The 21,599-nt window shown below is 59.7% G+C and overlaps 6 protein-coding genes across 6 annotated transcripts; 3 read left to right on the top strand and 3 right to left on the bottom strand.

Annotated features, from left to right (window-relative positions):
• Positions 1-778: 778 nt before the first annotated feature.
• On the bottom strand, positions 779-5,297 carry HRG_05418 (cell division protein anillin domain-containing protein; the record flags this gene model as incomplete). The annotated part of the gene is made up of 7 exons (XM_044863889.1): positions 779-1,068; positions 1,123-1,243; positions 1,306-2,030; positions 2,081-2,432; positions 2,556-4,985; positions 5,075-5,221; positions 5,283-5,297. The coding sequence occupies 7 exons, from the start codon at positions 5,295-5,297 to the stop codon at positions 779-781; spliced, it is 4,080 nt and encodes a 1,359-aa protein (XP_044720421.1).
• Positions 5,298-7,293: 1,996 nt separating this feature from the next.
• HRG_05417 (histidine biosynthesis protein) lies at positions 7,294-8,294 on the bottom strand (the record flags this gene model as incomplete). The annotated part of the gene is made up of 3 exons (XM_044863888.1): positions 7,294-7,580; positions 7,678-7,873; positions 7,995-8,294. The coding sequence occupies 3 exons, from the start codon at positions 8,292-8,294 to the stop codon at positions 7,294-7,296; spliced, it is 783 nt and encodes a 260-aa protein (XP_044720420.1).
• A 622-nt stretch (positions 8,295-8,916) lies between these two features.
• HRG_05416 (uncharacterized protein) lies at positions 8,917-9,700 on the top strand (the record flags this gene model as incomplete). Its single annotated transcript, XM_044863887.1, has 5 exons — positions 8,917-8,987; positions 9,073-9,200; positions 9,253-9,322; positions 9,378-9,501; positions 9,596-9,700. The coding sequence occupies 5 exons, from the start codon at positions 8,917-8,919 to the stop codon at positions 9,698-9,700; spliced, it is 498 nt and encodes a 165-aa protein (XP_044720419.1).
• Positions 9,701-10,214: 514 nt separating this feature from the next.
• On the bottom strand, positions 10,215-12,379 carry HRG_05415 (major facilitator superfamily domain-containing protein; the record flags this gene model as incomplete). The annotated part of the gene is made up of 9 exons (XM_044863886.1): positions 10,215-10,530; positions 10,602-10,655; positions 10,709-10,774; positions 10,836-11,193; positions 11,248-11,447; positions 11,496-11,671; positions 11,727-11,976; positions 12,036-12,169; positions 12,221-12,379. The coding sequence occupies 9 exons, from the start codon at positions 12,377-12,379 to the stop codon at positions 10,215-10,217; spliced, it is 1,713 nt and encodes a 570-aa protein (XP_044720418.1).
• Positions 12,380-14,606: 2,227 nt separating this feature from the next.
• HRG_05414 (pyridoxal-phosphate dependent enzyme domain-containing protein) lies at positions 14,607-16,562 on the top strand (the record flags this gene model as incomplete). Its single annotated transcript, XM_044863885.1, has 7 exons — positions 14,607-14,805; positions 14,858-15,050; positions 15,108-15,231; positions 15,288-15,378; positions 15,437-15,497; positions 15,553-15,913; positions 15,975-16,562. The coding sequence occupies 7 exons, from the start codon at positions 14,607-14,609 to the stop codon at positions 16,560-16,562; spliced, it is 1,617 nt and encodes a 538-aa protein (XP_044720417.1).
• A 789-nt stretch (positions 16,563-17,351) lies between these two features.
• Positions 17,352-21,209, top strand: HRG_05413 (histidine kinase-, DNA gyrase b-, and HSP90-like ATPase domain-containing protein; the record flags this gene model as incomplete). Its single annotated transcript, XM_044863884.1, has 5 exons — positions 17,352-17,425; positions 17,479-20,481; positions 20,531-20,569; positions 20,645-20,768; positions 20,814-21,209. 5 exons carry the CDS (start codon positions 17,352-17,354, stop codon positions 21,207-21,209), a joined length of 3,636 nt encoding a protein of 1,211 aa, XP_044720416.1.
• Positions 21,210-21,599: the final 390 nt, after the last annotated feature.

The raw sequence follows: 21,599 nt of genomic DNA, 5'->3' as shown, positions 1-21,599 counted from the left end.
GGCAATGGACGCAGCAGCAATGACTGCGGAGGAGAGAGGAGAGACACTGCGGGTGGGACGACAGAGAGGAAGAAGCCAAAGCGGCCGCGTTGCGATAACTTGTGAGCTCGCGTCCTCGCGTCCCCGGCGGGCAACGATGGTGCTGAGTAGCACGCAGGTACGGAGTAGAGGTACAGAACGGAGCACGGCCTGGCTGCCCGCGGGAGTGTACTGCTACCTCGACGACTTTGCAACGTACTGCATCTCTACAGTGCAACGCTCATGGTTAAAAAACGTGAAACCAACAGCCGCGCTGCGCCCCGTCGAGCAATCATCTAACGTTATGCCCTCTGCTCCGTACCGCGCATGAATCAGTCCCATGCAGTCGACAATTGACAGAAAAGACAACCGCGCCGTCGGGACGGCCGAGGAGCCGCTCAAACACCCATCACGTGACGCCTTCGACGACAGGCACACGGTCGACCGAAAGTCACAGTCAGTGCCCGGCGACAGTTATGCAAGCGATTCTTATTGTCCCTGCTGTCTTAATACAGTATCTTGGATAGGTACAGCCGAGAGTGCCACATCATCATGGCCCCTGATAGACAGAAAAAACACCCTCGACGCCGACATCGTTCGTCCCTTGCCTGGCACTCTCGTAATCTCACATGGCTTCGTCGAAGCGGAAACGAGGGAGCAAAAAGGAGGGTAGCGTCAAATCGCAAAGCACATGGAACATGACGGGCAAAGAAAAGCAGCGTCGCCGGCGTACCGTCCAGTCGTCTCCGGTGCCCGTCGCTCAGCTGTACGAGCTCTTGGTCCGCGTGTGGCTTCGACGGCCCTCGGACCGGCGCCGCAGCTGCTCTTCCCGCTTAAAGACGAGCTCGCACCACTTGGCCCGGGTCCGCACCCCGTGGCTCTCCTCGTCCGCGCCGCTGTCGCCACGCCCAATCACGTCCGAGAGAATCCTCATCCACGCTTCCTTGTCCGCGGCCGTGTCGGCGTAAAAGTCAATCACTTCCCCATTGTTGAATCGGATTCGGAAGCCCTCTTCCACAAACATGTAGCCCTCTTCTTCCTCGGCAAATGCTGATCTGCGGCGCTTTCCGTGCCTGCTTATCGTCTCTCGCTCCGTCAAGGCACGGCGGTCATCAATCAGCCGCTTGGCATTGGTCAGGTTGATGGTTGCTCGGGGCTGCCGCGTCGCCTCGTGGTACGCCGTCAACTTGGTGCCCACCAGTTTAAAGTATCGCCGTCGCCAGTACTGTAAAGAGTCCTCGTTAGCAAGTCGGGCCCTCTCCCTCGCTCCTTCGCTGTCAAACATACCGGGCAGTCGCCGCCTTGCTGGCTCAGGTGGCCTTCCCAGTTGCGGGCCAGCCGCTCCTCCGCCGCCTTGAGCTCTCTGATGCACGAGTTCATGCTCTTGGGCATGTCCTCGTCCTTGGAGTTCTTGGGTCGAGGGACAAACAGGAGCTGGAGCTCCAGCTTGCCAATCTGGTAGGGGGCCCGGCGGACCACTGCCGTGTTGCCGCGCTTGCTCTTGACGCTCGAGGCAAAGCTCTCCTCTTCGGTTGCCCACTCGTTGAACAGCAGCACCTCCGCCGTGTACGGTCGCCCAAAGCACCGACTCTCGTGCTCCTTAAGGCAAACGTAAGCTCGGGCGAAGCTGCCGTCCTCGGCGGCAAGCGGCGAAAGGAGCTGGTAGCCCGTAGGAGACGTGTTTCGCCGCGCCAGAGCCTCTCTCTGCTGCTGGGCGAAGCGCTCCTCCTCGGCCTTTTGCCGCATCTCGATCTCCCTGCGCTTCCTCGGCGACGCAAAGACCCTGCTAAACGTCGATGTCTTGGGCTTGGCCATCTTCGTCACCTCGACCGGAATGCTGCTGTGCGCCGGCTTCTCCAGCTTGACGTTCAACGTGAGCTGGAACTCGAGGTCGTTGGGCACGACGAGCTCAAACTCTTGGCCAATGGGTGCGTTGCGCGCAATCTCGAGCCAGGCCGTCGTGACGCAGTGGACCCCATTGTCCAGGGTGAGACTGAACCAGGTCCGTTCATCTAGATCTCTGTCAGCCGGGCCATGCATGGGGGACCGGGGAGGCACATACTCTTGGGAAGGGGCAAGTCGAGGTCCTTGACGCCCAGCACCTTGACAAACAAGCGTCCTCTCTCGACCGTGTCGATCGTGGCGGCTTCGGAATGAGTGTCCTCCTCGGCAAGGTAGTTGACAGCCGCGGCATTGCTGTCCTGACCGGGCAGAGGCGGGATGGCGCCAGCGGTCCCTGGGCGCTTGCGCGATACTCGTTGGCGGGCTTCTCCATCCCAAGGCTCGATGACCCATGACTGTGGCCGGTCTTGCTTGACGGGGGAGTTGTTGGCCGATCTGGTCTTCCAAGACATGTCTGCGTCCTTGTCGCTGGCCGTCACAACCTTGGTGTTTTGTCTCATGAGGTAGCCTCGCTGAGGGCCGAGAGTCGCGTTAGCACAGGGTCTTGGGTCTCTCCCCGCCAATCCCTCAGACACTTGTCCAGGAGGGCTTTTGGCGGCGGGGACTGAATCAACGGGAGGACTGTTGTAATGCACCTTTTGCGCCTCAATGACCCTCTCGAAGTCCTGGTCAAGGCTGAGACCCATGTCGAGGTCAAGCGTCAAGCTGCGGTTCTTGAAGCTGGAGTTGCGTTCGAGCTGCTCGCCCTGGGCCTCCTCTTCAGCCGCCGGAGTCATGTCGCGTGAGATGCGATTACGATGCCTCTCGGGGATCGGGGGAACTTCCGGGACCTCCAGGCTGAACTGCCTGCGGGCCTCTCTCATCGCGGCCAAGTCGGACGGCGTGTTGGAGACTCGTGTCTTGAGCTTCGAACCAGAGGCGGACCTGATGGTTGCGATTCGCTCGGGGATGGCTGGCGACTCTCGAGGCTCATCGTCGTCGCGCATGGGGTGGCGGATGACCGAGTCGGGCGTTCCGGGTTCGTCGTCGAACTCATTCTCCGGGTCTCCCCAGCCAGACCCGTCATAGTCCGGCATCGCCATCTGCCTCTCCGGGGTGTGAGGTCGCTCGACGCGGGTAGGAGCCTGCTGCGGCGGGGGGCCGACCGGGTCTGTCCTTTCCACGGCGTCTTCGGCCTTGGCTTCGGTCATGGAGTGCGTCATCCCCGCGGCGAGCACGGCCGTGGCGATGGCGACTGGGGCGAGATCGGGAATGGGATCGTTGAGCAGCAGGCGCTGAGCGGGCGAGCCGGCGCGCGGTGTCGTGATTCCGGCATCGACGTCCAGGCTCTGTGAGCTCTCACGAGATGGCTCGTCCTCTGAGTAGTGGCTTTCCTCATCGCCCTCCTGTGAGTCAGACAGGTCGTCCTCCTCGCTCCTGTCCACATTCCCATGGTAATCGACGGCTTCCTCTCCGTGCTCGTCAGCATCCCGGGTGACGATTACGCTACCCTCGTCATCTTCCAGGTACGCCTCGTGAATCGCGGGGTCTTCGGTGGTGGGAATGGGGACATCGGGGTCCAGAGCCTCGTGCGCCTGCGAGGTTCTCTCGGCGGAGCCGCGCTGGGATGCGGGAGTGCCGGCAGGAGAGGAGAAGTGATATTCGGTGTCATGTTCAAACGCTTTGTTGCCATTGACTCTGCGCATGATTGATTCGCGAGAGATGCGCGGCGGCATCTGGTAATCGTCCAGAATCGAGTGGTCGCCGGCAACGCCGTCGTGGTCCTCGGCCTCGTGACCAGGCACCGACTCGGACTCGGACTGGGGAGTGTCTCCGCGGTCACGGCCAGCGCCCCTTCTAAGTCGGCGCTCGCGCTGCTGCTCCGCGACAGACTTGGCGTTGCCATCGTCGGACAGCATCATGAGCTTGAGGCGCTCTTCGAGTGTCATTCTGCCGTTGCCGAAGCTCTGAATGTCCGACTTGCTGGCCGAGGCCGGAGGGGGGACGGGCAGGCTCCGATGGGCGCCGCCGCCGAGCATCCTCTCGGCGGTAGCTGACAGCCCGGGCGAGGCGGGCGCGGAGCCAGCTGACTGGCTCCTAGCATGGCCAAGGGCGGGCAGGGGCGGAAGCGGGCGATGGTCTCCGTTGGAGTTTGAAGAATCGGTGCGCTTATGGGATGGGCGGCCGCGGGCTTGGGATGGCATGCTCTCGGGTACCGGGCTGCTCTCATACTGCCCGCAGACGGCACTGGGAGGGACCATGGGGCTGTCGCCTCTCCAGTCGTCCGGGCCGACGACGGGCGTCTTGTCCGTGTCCTCGAGGGACTCGTCGAAGCTTTCGTCCTGGACGTCGACGTGGGCGGGGTCGTAGAGGACGTCCTCGTCGTCCTCGTCGTCGGCAGACTCGAAGCTTCCTTCGCGCGAGTTCGTGCCAATCGACGAGAGGTCTGGGGTGGCCATTTCATATTCGTTGATCTGGGGGGGGGCGGCGTCAAAGGTGACGCTTTTTGGGTGGCGATGGAGGAATCGGCCGTCGGGAAGCTCGTGTTCGTGAAAGGACGAGTGACCGGACCAGGTGCCCGACTCGGGATCAAAGGTGCCCTTGTTCAGCTTGGTAGGGGACAGCGACGACTTTGTGGGAGAAGGCTGGCCTCGGCTAGGCGCCCCGGGCACGATCTGGGCACTGGGCGAGAGGGTGGGAGAGCTCTTGGAGGGGCTCATTGTTGAGAGGCTCGACTTGCTCTCGAGGGCTTGCTCCTCCGACTCGGAAGAGCGAAGGCCGCCCGAGCTGGAGGGAGAGGTGAAGACAATTCCTTGGACCTTGGCGAGGGGTCTCTCGATTTGCGGAAGCCGGGTGGGATCATATTCCTGCTTCTGCTCCAGGGCCAAGATGTTGCTGTTCCTGACGCGGGAAGCTCGCTGGAGGCGCTCGATGGAGGAACGGCGCGTGGGCGACGATGCAAGGCCGCCCGCAGGGTGCATGTTCTCTGCGCTGCTGCGGTTCTGCCAGAAGAGACGGGGAGAGGGGGCCGAGTCGAGAGGCGACGACTGGAATGGGGACGAGTCGTTGCCGTGGACAGCCGCCTTCTGCATCACCGGGGCGTCAGCATGACTGACGGGGGGGCTCGCGTGGTGGGCGAGAGGGAGGGGGGGTTTCCGGAGGAATTTGCACGCACCTTTGACGACTGGTACTGGCGCCAGCTGGGCGAGTTGCGCCTCATCTCCGTCGGGGAGATTTCCGAGAGAGGGCGGGGCTGGCCGCTCGTCATCTTTGCGGGCGACGAGTTGGGCGTCGTCTGTTTGGCGATGCGGAGGGGATGCACCTGGAGGCGGGCGTTAGAGGCGGCCAGGTGAAGGCAGTCAGGGTAGTGAGATCCGTCATACCGGTTCAGAGGCCATGATGAGCACTTGTTGCTGACTGAGGCGTGCGACTGGAATGCATTGGCATGCGAGCCGAGCAGATGGGGCGAGACGGCAATGGAATGCCCCCTCGACTTGGCAAGAGGCTGGCCTGGCCGTCTGTCGCAGGCGAGCCGGGGATGAAAAAAGGTCGGCGGGTATGTGGCGGACCCTCAGAGGGAGTCGGACGGTGATGCGAGGCGGGAAAGAGGGGGCCCAACAAAGAAAGAGACACAGGCCAGGAGGAAAAGATGCAGGCCCCGAAACGCGACCGCACGATGATCCGAGGGTTTGCGCGTTCTGTCCGGAGCGTGCAAATGCGATGGGGATGCGAAGCGGTGATGGACGGGGAAAAGCAAGACCAAACACGCGAGGGCACGTCGCGCGGAAGGCAAAGGAAGCGTTTAAGGAACGCACGACAGCCAGGTGACGGCTTCGAGGGGCGTGATTGGCGGCCGGGACATAAACAGCAGGGCAAACAGCAGGGCGAGGCAGCCGTTGCGCGTTGCCCTGGCAACAATCGCGGTGGCTCTGCTTTTAGCACTAGCAGGTACGTACCGACCCCTCGAGAGCTGTTTTTCCCTGGGCGGTTGGGTGCCGGCGCCCAGCAAAGGTGGTACCTGTTACCTCACCCGACCGAGGTGCTCCCAGAGGGCCCAATCGCGTGCTGTCCTGGCGGCAACTAAAACATCTCCTAGTACGAAGGACCTAAGTTACTTACTTACTGTACTGTACCAGGCAGCGGACTCCAAAAACACAGCGCTTGGTTTTTAGTGCATAACATCGTCAACACTCGGGCGCGCAAACCCCTGCGAGCCTGGGGATGGCGGCCGCCGCTTGGGCCAGATGACGATGCATCCATCTAGAATGCATTTCCGATTCTATTCCTTCCGCTGCGGCCTGGTCTCGCCGCCCTGTTCCTGACCCGCCAGAGCCAACCAGAGCCAGACCCCCCTGTACCGTACTGCGAGCCACCCAACAACAACTCCGGATACAGACGCATCACATGCGGCATTCTCTGTGTTGGTGACAACACAATACAATACAGCATCCTAGCGCTGTATACACACACGCTTGTATGCGCGCGCGGTGTGACCTCGCCTCTGCATCATCCGCTTCTGCCGTTTCGTGACGCGTTGCACGTGCTCAATGACGATACGTGCTCCCCTCCTGCTCCCTCTGCAGCGTACCTTGGCGTCTGTAAATAGTGCCTAAGGTATATTCGTACGGATACAAGTGCAGAGAACAGCACTGCAATCCCCCACGTCGCTTCCTTGGCACCGAAACGGCCCTTGCGGCTGGGAAAAGCACCAGAGATAGCCCGGTCTGGGATCACCCCTCGGCACGGCCAACAATGGCTGAGTTGAATCAAGGGCGGAAGGGGAGAAGAAGAAAAAGGCCAGATTACGACGTGGCTGCGCTCTCAGCAAGACACTTGTTGGTGGGAGGCCCATTGGAGGCGGAGGCGGAGGCGGAGGCGGAAGAGGAAAGAAACGTGCGCCATGTATCACCGGATACAGTCAGGCAAGTGCAACAGCAGAGTCGCCGCTGGTGAGGATCCGTGTTTTCGTGCCTGTTCATTAATATACCCACCCTACCAACTTGGAGACGCGGGGTGCTGCTTCAATGCGGGCCAATGAGGAAGGCTCCGTCTTCGGCGGTGCAGCGCTCAAGCCCCCATGCATGCTCTCTCGTATTCATGCCTAAGTTACAGGGCATAATAGTCTCGGTAACCCAGGCAGGTTTTCGGTAATCCGCCGTGTGCTCGAGCGGGGGCGACGTTGGGGAGAGAGAGGCATTGGTGCTCCCTTGACCACATCGACAGCTTCAACCGTAGGTCCCTTGGTTTGGGTGGCTCTTTTCGTACAGAGCACCCCATCCTTCATCATGACTATATAGTGCCCACCTCCACGGTGGATATTGTACATGTGCTCGACAGTGTAGTCAAGGCTCAGACATTTCCTGTAGAAGAAACGTCAACCAGAGAGATGTCGACTCAGCCCTGCCTCTTGTTCCACTCGACGCAGTCGTCAAACTTGACTCCTGACCCGCCAAAGCAGTCCAACGCGCTGCCTATCGTGAGATCGACCTTGCCCTCGCTTAGCCGCGCAACCAGCTCCAGGTCGTCCAGCCGCCGCCCTCCGCCCGCGTACGTGACGGGTATCGAGCACCACTTCGCCAGCCGCGCCACCAGCTCCTCGTCGATGCCTCTTTGCAGGCCCTCGTTGTCGGCCGCGTGGATGAGGAACTCGGAGCAGTACGGCTCCAGCGCCGCGATTGACTCTGTTTGCCCATGTGAGCGAGGGCGCCCTTACCACCTGTACTCACGAAAGTAGAAAGATGGAGAAGCAAGAGCGGGGAGAACCAGAGAAAGACTGACCTTGGTTCACCTCCATGTCCGTCACCGTCTGCCACTTGTTCATGGCCACGAACCAGCGGCTCTCGTTGCCACCACGCCGCCGACAGCTGAGGTCGATGACGAGCTTACTCTTGTCGCCGCCGAGTGCCTCGAGCACGGCATCGAGCCTGGGCTGACTGAAGCGGCCCTCGGGAAAGAGGAACGAGGTGACGATGACCTAGATGCGCCCGTGAGCCAGGATCGATCAAGCCAAGGGCTCCTCCTCTCAGATGCTCTCCCAAGACAGACGCGCTGCTTTCCTATTCAAAGTTTCCTTTGTGTCCCATTGTGTCTCTCACCTTGGATGCCCCCGCGTCCATCCACTCCTTGGCGTTGCCATGGTTGATGCCGCCGCCGACCTGGAGATGTCCCGGCCAGGCCTGCAGAGCCTGCCGAGCAGACTCTTCGTTGCCGGGGCCAAGCATGATGACGTGGGCGCCCTCGAGCGAATTGTCTCTGTACAGCTCGGCATAGTACGCCGCCGGATGCTGCGAGACGTAGTTTGTCTGTAGCGCCGCCGAGGCGTTGTCGAGCGTGCCGCCCACGATCTGCTTAACCTGGCCGGCGTGCAGGTCAATGCACGGGCGGAACTTGGTCATATTTTCGACCTATCTCCCAAAAAATGTAGCCTCAGAAAAGGGGAAGCAAGGGCTGAGGGCTGGCCGCTGGAGCGGGCTGAAGCTATCGGGAGCCTGGAGCGCGGCGGGGCTCTCTTGTGCTTACCCGCGCCTTGACTAACCGGCCTACCAAAAAGTGGACCAAGTGTGGCCAGGCTAAGGTACCTAGTTAAGGCGATAACGCAGATGTATAAGTTATACAACCACAACTGATTCTCCTCAATTATTAGTGCATCCAAGACCTAGAAGCAGTGCGAATGTTCTTTTTGCGGCAACCACTTCCAGAATAAGAACGGAGCCGAGCGTCACATGGATTTTCTCCATGTGCGCTGCAACTCGTGGTCATGGCCAGTCCTATCGTGGTATTATGGTATATTTTATCCGTATGTCTCGGCTGTATGCCTGCCTGTCTGAGATTGGGTGCGCACGTGACTAGGCATGTGACTTGGTGACATGACATGCGCCGATGGTTCACATCAAGTTTGCGCTTTAGGCACGTGACACGGGTGTCGTTATAGACTCAGGCACTGTCCTGGCCTGTTGGCAAGCCGCATACTCTTTAAGTTATGCGCTCCCGACAAGGTGGCCACGTCAAAAGTTCAGAATGAGCAGCGATTCCCAGTCCCAGCTCCCGGCGCTGGCGACAACAACGCTGGATTTCATTCCCAGCTTGGGGTGAACATCGCCAACGTGCCCCCGGATTCCGGACTATGCAACAGACGGGATTTTACACGTGGGAGTTCCTGATTTATCGCGGCAGATATTCTGATGATGCGGCCTGGCGGCGATATTTCCATCTCACGTGGCAGTGCCTCGTGGACTCGCTCGCCTACGACGGGCGCCATCTCCTCCTCTCGCAATACTTGGAGTGGACCGTCACTGAAGATCGTAGTCTTGGCGGCGCGTCCAAGGCCGACGTCCGCGTCCGCTTTTCCGACAGGGCAGCTCAACGGCCTGTCGAGCGTGATGGGCAAGGCGTCCGCCACGGCCTCGCGGAGCGGCAAAAAGCCGTATTGCGTGGAGCAAGAGGCCCTAGAGCGAGTTCGGTGACTGCCGGCCCGTTAGGAAACGCGAGATACGTCCTTGGTGTGCGCCCGAGAAGTCTTCGTGGAAGTTTGCCGCCCAGTGCACGAAGCAGGTCGAGGCAACCGTAAACCTTAGGGAGCCCACGGAAGAGGAGAAGCCCAAGGTTGAGGACAAGGAACCCGCCAAGGAGGGCGAAGCAGAGAGGCAAGAGGAACCCGGGAAACAAGATGAACCCAAGACTGAAAGGGGGCCCCAAGGTCATCGACGACCTCATCGTCGAGCTCATGGCCAAGGCACCGCTTCCCCCCGTCGGCCTGGTAGGCGAGGTCGGCGGTGTCGCCGGGCCCGTTGTGGTGCTATGAGCGTCGAGGGCTCCTTGGAGGCGAAAGCCGCAGCAAGAACGTCAGAGAGATGCCGACGCCGTCATGCCCTCGGTCGAAAGGGCCATCAGGAACGCTACGGCGCACGCATCGATGCAAGCCGCCGCAGTGATGGAGTTCTAACCCGTACATCAGACCCCAGCTTTATTCGTCCGTTCATCTCCTCAGTCTTGCATCAAGTCTTTAAGACGGCAACAGGAACCATTGTTGCCCTGCATCCGCGTCCAAGAGCTTAGCAACAGCGCTACTGTTGCACCATCCATCAATCAACGCTGCTTGAAAGATCAGTGCTATCGGTTGGCCTTTGAACGCTCAATGCATCATTTATATCCCAGCCACTCCACAAACCCCCTTTTAGTTTGGCTCCGCATGCATGACCGGCCTTTTCCCAACGAGAGATCGAAACCTCATGGACGCAAATACAAGAGACGAAGAATAACAAGGGCCAAACGCCGGTCTAACCCCCGTGCCCTGTATCGTTTATGCCAACACGAGTCTAAGCCGAGCTCTTCTTTTTCTGTTCCTCTTGCGCCCTGCGGCCTTCTTCCTTGAGCTTCGCATCGTCGGGTCTTGTGAGCTCAACTTGCGGCATGAGGAGCAGTGCGAGAAAAAATGCCAGAACCGCCAGTGACGCGCCGACGAGGAAGATGACGCGGAAGCCTTGCCGATAGGCTGGGATAAGGATGCTTCTGATGCGTTCAGCCTCCTCTGGAGAGACTGTGGTGAGAAACCTCTGCGGATCGCCCAATAAGGTCTTGGTACTCGCCTGGTCCAGCGCGAGGGATGACAAGTCGCTGGCAAGTATATTGTTTCTAGGTCATTCAAGTCAACTGCTGTCTCTTGCCGTGCCATAGTCCTCGGGTGTGATTGGCAGGGCCCTTACAAGATGGCTCCGGAGACGGCCAGGCCAAGCGTGGAGCCGAGGTTTCGGACAAAACTGCATGACGCCGTCAGCAAATCTCACCAGATGACCTTCGACGTTCATCTTACTTGCGGAAGGACGTGACAACCGCCATGTCGCGCCGCTCTACGCCCGCCTGGGTTGCAATCAAGGCTCTTTGTTCCCACAATGTTAGCCCACGAACGAACAGATCGCACCCGAGGTCAGGGCTCTTACGGCTGCAACGTGTTTCCGACACCTATTCCAATGAGGATGGAGTAGCCAATCTGCTTGTCGATGCCGGTGGATTCGTCAAGCGTCGACATCAGCCCCAGGCCAACGGCCCAGCACACCCATCCGAAGAGAATGCACTCGCGGTAGCGGCCGACCCAATGGACGATGAGGCCCGAGAGAGTACTGCTGACAGTCTGTACAATGGTGATTGGCAGAAGCAGGGCCCCCGACTTGGTGGCCGAGTATCCGTACACGAGCTGGTAGAAGGTCGGGACGTAGTAGACCTGCATGACAAAGTTCCATCCGTTGATGGCCATAGTCAAGCATGCGCCGTTGACGATCTTGGACTTGAAGATGTGCACTGGATGGAAGTCAGCGGCAGTCGCGGGCTGGATATCGCGGTCAAGAGACATACGGGGCACCAGAGGGTATTTCGGTCCCTTCCACTGCCACACCACAAAGGCAACGGAAACGACTGATCCGACGACCAGTGTGGCAATGACGTGAGCCGAGTTCCAATCATACTCTCGGCCTCCCCATGTCAGGCCCAGGATGACAACCGTCATTCCCGCAAAGGCGAGGAAGATGCCGACAAAGTCGACGGCCTTGAGCTTCCTGGTGCGGGTCAGACGGACGTGACATGAGTGAGGGCAAGAGACTTACATTTTCCAATCGCCCTGTACCTTCTTCAGCGGCATGAAGAAAACGGCACAGCCGGTTGTCAGGACGGTCAGCGGAAGGTTCAGGCGGAAGATCCAGCGCCACGACTCGGCAGATTGGGAGGACAGGGCGCCGCCGATGACGGGCCCGATTCCGTTGGCAATGGCGACAACTGCTCCCTAAAGCAAGCGGTCAGCCGGCAATGCAGGATCCCCAAGGGGGGAACAAACAAACCAGAATGCCCTGGTACTTGCCGCGCTCTCGCAGGGGAACAACATCGCTGACAATGAGCTGGGCCACGGTCATCAAGCCACCGCCGCCGATGCCAGTGAAGGCGCGGAAGACGGTGAGCTGCAGGACCGACTGGGAGAGGGACGAGGCCAGGGAGCCAAAGAAGAAGATGGCAAGGCCGACGAGAAGGATGAGCTTCCGCGACCAAATGTCGGACAGGCGGCCGTACAGAAGCTGGCCGACGGTCGAGGTGCTGAGAGAGTTGAGACGTCAATGGAGGATGCAGTGCCGCAAATGCTTGTCCAGACTTACATGAAGTATCCGCTGGCTATCCAAGAGACTTGGTCCGAGGAGCCCAGCGAGTTTCCGATAATGTACAAGCTGGCGGCGAGAGTTGTCTGATCCATGAGGGCCAGTAGATCGACGCTTGCGCAGGCGAGGAAGATCTAAAACGTGTCGGCACACAAACCCCGGTAATCAGAGACGGGGCCACTGACGGTGATGATGGTCCGCTTGGGCACATAGTTTGTCTGCTCGTTGAACTGGTGGACTTTTGTCTTTTCGGAGCCCGAGTGGCCGTCATCACTGGCCGAGCTCGCATTGTCGCCGACGACGAGCGGGCCTGGCCCGGCATGGGCGTCCTTTTCCTTGTCCATGGCGAGGAGAGGATAGTCGGCTGGGCGCGTCTGGTGGGCTTGAGATGGGCGGTCGAGGGTCAGCGTCGACGTCGAGGTGACATGATGACGAGGGAGAGAAAGAGAGGGGAGGAGGAGGAGGAGGAGGAGGAGGAGGAGGAGGAGGAGGAAGATGGGAAAAGAGGAGCCAAGCAGACTCTCTGTCTTTGCTCACTCACCCTCGGGCAGAGATTTGCGGATGAAGATGACGATGGCGATGCTGTTGGATCCGCGATCCCCCACTTGTTTCTTTTACCATAAAGGTTCAGCCGATGCGAACCCTTGCGGCCACCGGCTGGCCTTTTCCTTGACTATGTTTAGGCTCCAGCGCCTTGCCGAGCCATGGCCGTGGTGGGCTGTCTTGATTATTCTCCTCACGCGATCGATTCGACCGTCTTTTTCTTCAACCGGCAATCGATACAATGAGCAGCTCCGGAAAGCATATGAGCAAGGGCAAGAGTGAGGTAAAATGAAATGAAATAATGGACTGTTGGATCGAGGAGCCCTTGCTTATTCCTGTCGGCCGGCGGGCCCCCGGGGATGGATGTGGATGGCCCGACTCCGCCCGGGCCGAAATCGTGGCACGGCCCTCTCTACCGCTGTCTCTTATATGTTTGACCGTTTGTCGCCTTCTTCTCCCGTGCGTGCTGCGGCAGACGGACCAGCTGAGCTCAAGCAGTTTGCGGCGGATAGTCGACAGTGGCTCCGGTGAAGGCTGCAGGTGGTTTCGCGAATCGACACCATTCCGCCCGGGGGCCTACGAATGTACATACGTATATAACAGCATCAATGCCATGGACCTTGGCGGATTAGGGTTCATTCTGGAGTTGCATGCCAACCCATTCCCACCTCCACAATGACAACGCATGGCATGCATGTTACACGCATGACAACTCTTTCTGCCTTCGCCCGGCTTCCAGTCTTCCCACCTCAAACGCGCGCTCCCTCGTGGCCGTCCAAGCAACGGCCCTTGAGGGCGAGTGCGCTAAGCCGCTAGAGCGGCATGAGTGCTTTTGAGAATGTTTGAAAGCGGTGCTAACTAAACAGGGGCGCCCAATCATCTCCACTCGCTCCCTTTCTAGCCGATCGCCCGAAATCCGCTCCACCGTCTCCGGGGAACCGGACAGGGGATTGTGCCTTGGCTCTGCCTATCCGGGTTAAGTGGATAGTCTTTAAGCTGCCCATGGCCCCAAATGCGTCGCAGTTGCGCCGGCCACGCGAGGTATATAGTTGGCTTATCCTTCGTATACCGCCATATCCAAGCCGCCTATCGTAACGTTACCTTTTACTTTATTTTTGAATGAACAATTCGAATATAATACTCCCGTGGCCAACTCTAAGCCGTCGACTAACCGTAACCGCAGCACTGGAGAAGTACGAAATGCGTGTCCGAGGTATAAAGTTATGGGAACGTTAGCCGACTGACTATACGAGTTATAGCCGGCCTGACTGCGATGCAAAGTGGGGTTATAGCCGGCTGATGGGGAGCTTGTCCATGCTCTCTCCTGCGGCTTGTCCCAAAGCTCGATAGCCATGCTACCCTGATGGTGGGTGTGCAAAGGAAGGCGTCGTCCGTTGCTGGCGGCGGAAACAGCCTCTTATTCTCTCTGCCTCATACATGCCCTCTCCTTTGTTTCACTCCGTCGTCATGCACGCAGACCCTGAAAACGGCCAAGGAAAGAGGCGTCTATTTGAGGCCACATGCTCTTCACTTGATGGCCATCCTCCGTACAGTAGTCGTATTCATCAAGGCCCTCGACGCCAAGTGATCCTGACCGATACAATGGTTGTTCATCGAGTCCCGAGGTGATCTCGCCGTGACTGAAGGGCCACTTTTCATCTGCAACGGCTGAGCGCCTCTCGCTCCCCTTTGTGCGCTACCCGACTGGGGCCTGAGCGGCTTCTGCTCCTCCATCGTCAGACAGTTCACCGGCGAGTGAAATAAAAGCCGCCTTGTCCCGCGCCCGGGCGTTGAATAGACTCGGGACTCAAAGGGGAGGCGGAGGCAGAACAAACAACCACCAAAACCCACCGTGAACACCACCTCGCCTACTGAACAGCTGCTGGCCAGGCTCGACAAAGCCCGCCGTCGGTCCCCTTGCGACTAGAGTCAAACTTAAAAACCCAGCCGTTCCTCGACTAAACATCCTGTCTCTTCCTCAACTCACCTCACCTCGCTCTACCTCCCCTCGCCCTACCTACCTTCACCATGGCCAAAACCTATGATACCGAGCTTTGCGTCTACAAGGGACCCGACGCGGTTCGCAACTACTTCGACCCCGAGATCGCGCCTCCGACGCCCCTGGTTGAGATCCCCGACTGTCTCAACCCGTATCGCCGACATGGCATTCGCATCTACGCAAAGATGATGACGATGCATCCGGCCAACAACGTCAAGGCCATCCCCGGTGCGTCCCGTGTCATTGCCCACATGGAGCCCAGCACTGACCCGAGATGCAGCCACGAACCTGCTCGCCAACACCGTCGAGCCGGGAAAGACAAAGACGGTCGTCGAGTACAGCTCCGGCTCGACGGTGCTGTCCATGTCCCTCATTGCCCGTGCCGTTCACGGCATTTCCGACGTGCGCGCCTTCTTGAGCAACAAGACCAGCCTACCCAAGATCCGCCTCATGCAGCTGTTCGGCATCGACATGTTGGTTTCCCAGTCGAGACGCCTCCCCGGTCCTAAGCTTCGCTAACGCCCGCCCAGAACCTTGTTTGGGGGCCCGTCCCAGCCCGAGCCATGCGACGAACGGGGTGGCATCCGGGCGGCGCAGAGGTTGGCGCAGGAGTCGGACTCTGTCATCAACCCCGATCAGTACGGAAACGACGATGTGAGTGTTGCTTGCCCGCTGGCCACGTCGATGCTGGAGCTGAACCGAATTTCTAGAATTGGAAATCTCACGTCAAATGGACCGCGCGCCATATCCTCCGCCAACTGCCCGAGATCAACCTAATTTGCGCCGGCATGGGCACGGCTGGTGAGTGTCGACGACCCCTACGAGCCATTGAGATGATTTGCCAACCACATGAAACCAGGCACCATGACCGGACTCGGCACTTATTTTCAAGAGGCCAAGCCCTCGGTCTTCCGTCTCGGGTACGTGTGCAAGACAGTCTTGACCAAAGAGGCTTGACTGACACGGTCTTGACAGAGTGTGCACCGCCGCAGGAGAGCGCGTCCCAGGACCACGGTCCTTCGGCCTTCTCGCCCCCGTCACCTTCCCCTGGGCAAAGGCCGTCGACAAGGTCGAAGAGGTCGGCGCGCACGACGCGTACAAGCTATCGCTCGATCTCACCCGGCAGGGCCTCGTCTGCGGGCCCTCGTCGGGCTTCAACCTCAAGGGGCTGTTCCAGTTCATCGAGAAGCGCAAGGCAGCTGGCTCCCTGCACGAGCTGGCCGGGCCCGATGGCGAGATCCACTGCGCCTTTATGTGCTGCGACCTCCCCTACCAGTACGTTGGGGAGTATTTCGACAAGCTCGACGAGACGCACTTTCCCAAGATCAAGAACGAGGTATGTCTGGCCATAGGAGCGGCGAGTGGAGGGTAGCGCTCAACTAATCATGTCCTTGCAGGAGCTCTTGGGCGTCGACCTGTACCGATACGACGAGAAGTGGGAGCTAGACGCCGAGGATGCCCTCCGGGCCTATTATGAGACCACCTTCCAAAATTTCCTGCGGCGGGCCTCAAATCTGTCGTTTGGTGAAAGCACCAAGCTCGAGCGTCTCGCCCAGCCCAAGGCCGACGCGACCGTCATCGATCTCCGGCAGGCCCCTGACTTTGGCCGGTTCTGCCTGCCGGGGTCCGTCAACATGCCCTTTGTGCAGCGCGAGACGCCGAGCCCTTTTTTCGACACCAAGGTGCTCAAGGATCTGTGGCAGCGGCTCGAGGAAACTTTCAAGGCGCCGGACCAGAAGCTCGAGGCGCTCATCCGCGGGAAGCGCGTGCTGCTGATGTGCTACGATGGCGACAGCTCGCGCATGGCGGCGAGCGTGCTGCGGGCCAAGGGGTACGAGGCTGACTGCATCCGGGGCGGCCTCAAGCCTCAGGTCCGGGAGGGAGACGACACGGCGATGGCAGGCGTCGGTGAGAAAGACAGCAATAGGCTGAGGCAACATGTTGCAGCCATTCCCGTGAGTGCCGTGAAATCGGCCTCGGGTTGAGCTGGCAACGTCAGTGCTGAGACGACGATTTGGAGTTACGGCCACATTGGGCACACTTTCATTTGTTTGGGCCAGACCAAGAACGAGCACGGAAAAGAAGAAGCATCACGAAGACTGGATGAAGTTATGTACCTCAGTCATTGCATAGAGCGGGGCCGCAAAAGACATGTGCACGGATACGTGCATATCTGTCAATATACATAAAGTTGACCAAGCTCTCTTAAGTACCTAGGTACTTACTGTACTGGTAGTCCTGTAATAATTGTACAGAGGTAGGCAGGTCGCCAAGGTGGGCGCTACTCCTGCACGAGACGATGCGCCTGCAGCCAACGCGCTACTGGCAGGCGAGCATGTACCGGTACGGTACCAGGGGTGGGCCAATAACGGAACCAGCTAGATATTGCCCTGTTGCCCGCGCCAATGTACCCCCAGAGTGCGGCGTACATGCCTCTCGGAAGCCCCGTCCGGAGCTTTCCAGCACCCCAGCGCGGCAGAGCCCCTTGAGATGCCCATTTGGCTTGGACCGCACGATGGGCAAGTCGTCGATTCACATATGGCGTAAAGGCAATCCCATATGCGCCTGGCGTGGCTGACACCTCCTTCCCTCGGGCCAACCCAGGTCTATACCATGTAGATGCATAGGCTGGTACGAGCTCCGGAGTCGCCACCTTCAGCCCCCAATTTTGCTTGGTTCCAGCACGGGCAACTACACCGTCGTCGGCTGCGCTGCCGATTCGTGAATAGCCCGTCGTCGCCTCGCATGGTGGGCTCCGGAGCCCCGCGGCAGATATGAGCTCGAGGACAAACGGTGACCGGCCTCTCAAGCTGGTGTCAGAGGCCGCTCGCGAGCGGGAGACGTTCAAGTTTGTTGCTCGCCCACATCGTGTGCGCCACCCGTCGGCTGACGACCATCCAGATACAGACCCTTTCTCCTGTCCGACTCTCGATACAGCCAGAGCGGCCGGCCCCTGCCCAGCTCCGAACTGACAACTTCGAGCGACAGCGTCTTGACGGCCCTCGCCCAGCTTGGCACCTACCAAACAGCAACGGAGCGCGCCCTCATCTCCCTCTTCGACGCGAGCCATCAATACGTCATCGCCGAGGCCACGCCATTGACTCCCCTGACTTCCGCCCTATCGAGCGACAAGTGCCCGGCCCCTCTGGCGCTCTGCGGCACCGCAATCTCCCGCGGCCATGGCGCCTGCGAACATGCCCTCTTCGTCTCCCCTGATCCCGGGTCTCACGACGCGGCAGAGCTTCCGCTTTCCCTTGTGCCTGACCTGACCACCGACAGTTGCTTCTCCTCCAAGCCACTCTGGGAGTCGGGCGAGCTAGGCCGCTTCTACGCCGCCGTGCCCATACGAACAAGTAGGGGAATCAACATTGGTGTATACTGCGTCCTCAGCCCGGTCGACACCGGCTGTTGGAATGACGAGTGCACTCGCCGCATGAGAGACATTTCCTACGCCATCATGGATCACCTCGAAGCCAACAGGTCCAGGCACGCATATCGGCGCAATGAGCGCATGAACAGGGGCTTGGGGTCCTTCATCGAGGGCAAATCCACCCTTTCCGGATGGCAGCACGGACCCAACGTAGCAGCTTTTGTCGACAACTCCAAGCTCGAGGGCGCCCTAGACGGCACACAGCAGCTCCTTGAACGTCAGGACCAAGAAAGGAAAGAGCAGGAACTGAGACACCGCGCGGCCGCCCAAACACCGCGGTCCGTTGGTGCCAAGCGCTTGCCGGGCAGCAAGCCCATCGAGAGGTTCAGGGAGGCTTTCAGCGCCAGCTACTTTGACACCTCGCACAAGATCCAGTATCCTCCTCACGCTGGCCGACCCGTTGAAGCTAGTTATCCTGGACACAGTGACGAGCCGGGCTCGGGTGGAACCGGCGCCGACGCCGTCTTCTCCAAAGCCGCCAACATCATCCGTGAAGCCTTTGAGGTGGCGGGCTGCTTATTCTTCGATGTGACGCTGGGCTCCTACAGCGCGCCAAAAGTCCAAATTCCCTCGAGAGGGAGCGACACGGAGGCGACGATGAGCCAGTCGGCCACGGCAAGCAGCAGCGAAGACCAACTCCCGACGTCACCGGCCGAGGAGCCAGACGCCGCGTGCGAACTGCTTGGGTTTTCCACGTCGGACGTGTCGAGCATCAACGACGCCGGGCTCAGCCGGAACGAGGGGTTCATGCCCAAGCGGTTCCTGGCGAAGCTCCTCCGGCGCTATCCTGGTGGCAAGATCTTCAACTTTGATGCCATTGGGGAGCTGCAATCCAGCGATTCCTCCGAGGACGACGGCGCACTCAAGGCCCTGACCGGCCGTCTCTCATCGGCCAACGGGAGCACCCACGAGGGCGCCTCAACCCCGGCGCCAGCAAAGAACGTCGCTGGACGATCTAGTCGTGCCAGGGAGGGGGCTCTGCTGCACCAGGCCTTCCCCGGCGCCCGCAGCGTCGCCTTCATACCCGTGTGGGATTCGAAACGAGAGCGGTGGTTTGCCGGCGGTTTCGTCTACACGCTCACCCCGACCCGGGTCTTCACCATCGAGGGCGAGCTGAGCTTCCTCCGCGCCTTTGCAAGGCTGATCGCCGCAGAGATGCACAACCACGAGACCCTACAGGCCGACAAGGCAAAGTCGGACGCGTTGGGTTCGCTGTCGCACGAACTGCGATCACCCCTGCACGGCGTCATCCTCGGCACCGAGCTGCTCAACGACACCGACCTCAGCGTCTTTCAGGGCAATGCGACGCACACCATTGAGACGTGTTGCCGCACCCTACTCGACACCATTGACCATCTGCTCGACTACTCCAAGATCAACAGCTTCGCGACAAAGCGCCGGCAGGGGCCTCGGGCGACGTATCCCAAGTCTAGACAAAGAACAAAGTTCGACCAGTTTGGCAAGAAGAGGCTCTACACTCATGCCAGGCTCGACGGGCTTGTCGAGGACGTGGTCGAAAGCGTGTTTGCGGGTTTTAATTTCCAGCACATGTCCATTAGGCAACTGTCCAAACAGGACCGGCTGACGCACACCGACACGAGGGCGCACAACCGGCTGGACTTTGCGCAGGCCATGGAGCAGCTTGGCCCGAGCGTGAACGGTGGGGGAGAGCCCAGCGTGCAGATCGGAAACGTGTCCATCTACTTGTTGATTGCCCCGAGATGCAACTGGATGTTCCACATGCCAGGCGGGGCGATTCGTCGAATCGTCATGAACCTGTTTGGCAACTCGCTCAAGTTTACAGCTAGGGGGGCCATTTGGATATCTCTCAGCCAGGAAAAGGCCCTCGCCAAGCGTGCAAAGGCAGACCGCAGCGTCAAGTTGACGGTCCAGGACACGGGCAAGGGTATCAACGAGGACTACCTTCGACACAGGCTGTTCAAGCCCTTTGCGCAAGAAGACGAGCTCGCGCCGGGCACCGGGCTGGGCCTGAGCCTCGTCAAGACCATCGTCTCGGAACTGCGTGGCCATATCTTTGTCGAAAGCCAGGTCGGGGTCGGGACCACAATTACCGTCACGTTACCGCTAGAGCAGTCACCGCCGGCGGCTGACCTGCCCGAGGACGACCGAGACTACGAGGAGCAGGTGCGCGAGCTCAAGGGGCTGCGCGTCCGCCTGTCTGGCTTCGGGTCCACCGGGGCCTCGGCCAAGGGCACCGCGATGCGCACCATTGTGGAGGACATTTGCCGCCACTCGCTCCATCTGGACCTCGTCTCGGAAGAGCAGGCCCGACACCTGGCCCCGGATCTTGTTGTCTGGCTGGACGATGCGCTGCCTGGTTCATTCGGGGAGATTGAGCGGCTAGCCAAGACGCCAAACGTCGTCATCTGTCAGGACGCTCTGGTGGCATACCAGCGCTTCATCGCGAATGAATCTGCCGAACATGGCGGCGTCTTTGATTTCATCTCGCAGCCGTAAGTGTCCGCTCGAGCTCACTCGTGACAGTCAGCTGACATTACTCAGAGTCGGGCCCCGCAAACTTGCCAAGTCAATAAAGCTCGCGTACAAGCGGTGGATGGGCCTTTTCAAAGCCTTGTCGCCACCTGTTTTTCCGCTGGAGCCTTTCCGACTCCCCAGTCAACCCGGTGCCCGGCTTCCAACAAATGCAGCGGATCCGGCGATGGACTCGGAGATCCAAACGCAGTCGGCCGCTGAGCCTGAACCCCCGACTCCGAACGGGATGCCGAGATTCTCGCTGTCGGTGGATATGGCGCAGGTTCGGTCTGGGGAACCCTCCTTTGACAAGATCCTCGTTGTCGACGATAACCATATCAACCTGAAGATATTGTCCGCGCACATGAGAAAGCTCGGGCGCGCGTACGAAACCGTGGTAAATGGCAAGGAGGCGGTCGACGCCTACACGCAGAACCCCACCCATTGGGCTGGCATCTTGATGGATATATCCATGCCGGTCATGGACGGTCTGGAGGCGACGAGGCGGATCCGCGGCTTCGAGCACCGGAACCAGCTGCGCGCGGTCCCGATCCTGGCGCTCACGGGCCTGGCCTCGGACAGCGCGCACCGGGAGGCGCTGGAGAGCGGAGTGGATGTTTTTTTGACCAAGCCGGTGCGGCTGAAGGCGTTGAGCGAAAATTTGGAGACGATGAAAGTCTTGTCCTTGGCGCAGGCGTGTGGGAAGTAGGACGGCAACGAGGCGCAATGCGATGATACACGATACCTGGCGCATTTCATTGGAGCTGGCTTCGCAGCATAGAGTCCCGTACATAGGCAACGAGGGATACGAGAATACGATTCGGAGGGATGGCGAATGGAGTGGGCTTGCGCTTGCTGCCTGTAATAGCAATAACATGATGGGATGTCGCTGCATCAGACGATGTACATGTTGCATGAAGCCTGCCTTTCTATTTCACAGCGTCCCCGGTCCAGCCACAGCAGGCCTCGTATTTATGGGCTCATCTCCCCGGCAGTAATCCAGGGTTCGAACAAGTCGCCGCTTCTTCAAGCCAAGCCGCCACTTCACCTCAAGGCCGGTCGCCTCGCGGCAGGACTCGGGACGCCAGGTCTGCGTTGG

This window comes from Hirsutella rhossiliensis (assembly GCF_020360975.1).
Source record: "Hirsutella rhossiliensis strain HR02 chromosome Unknown scaffold00005, whole genome shotgun sequence".
NCBI lineage: Eukaryota > Fungi > Ascomycota > Sordariomycetes > Hypocreales > Ophiocordycipitaceae > Hirsutella > Hirsutella rhossiliensis.
Note: the sequence above shows the minus strand (reverse complement) of the source record. Positions and strands in the feature narration are given on the sequence as shown.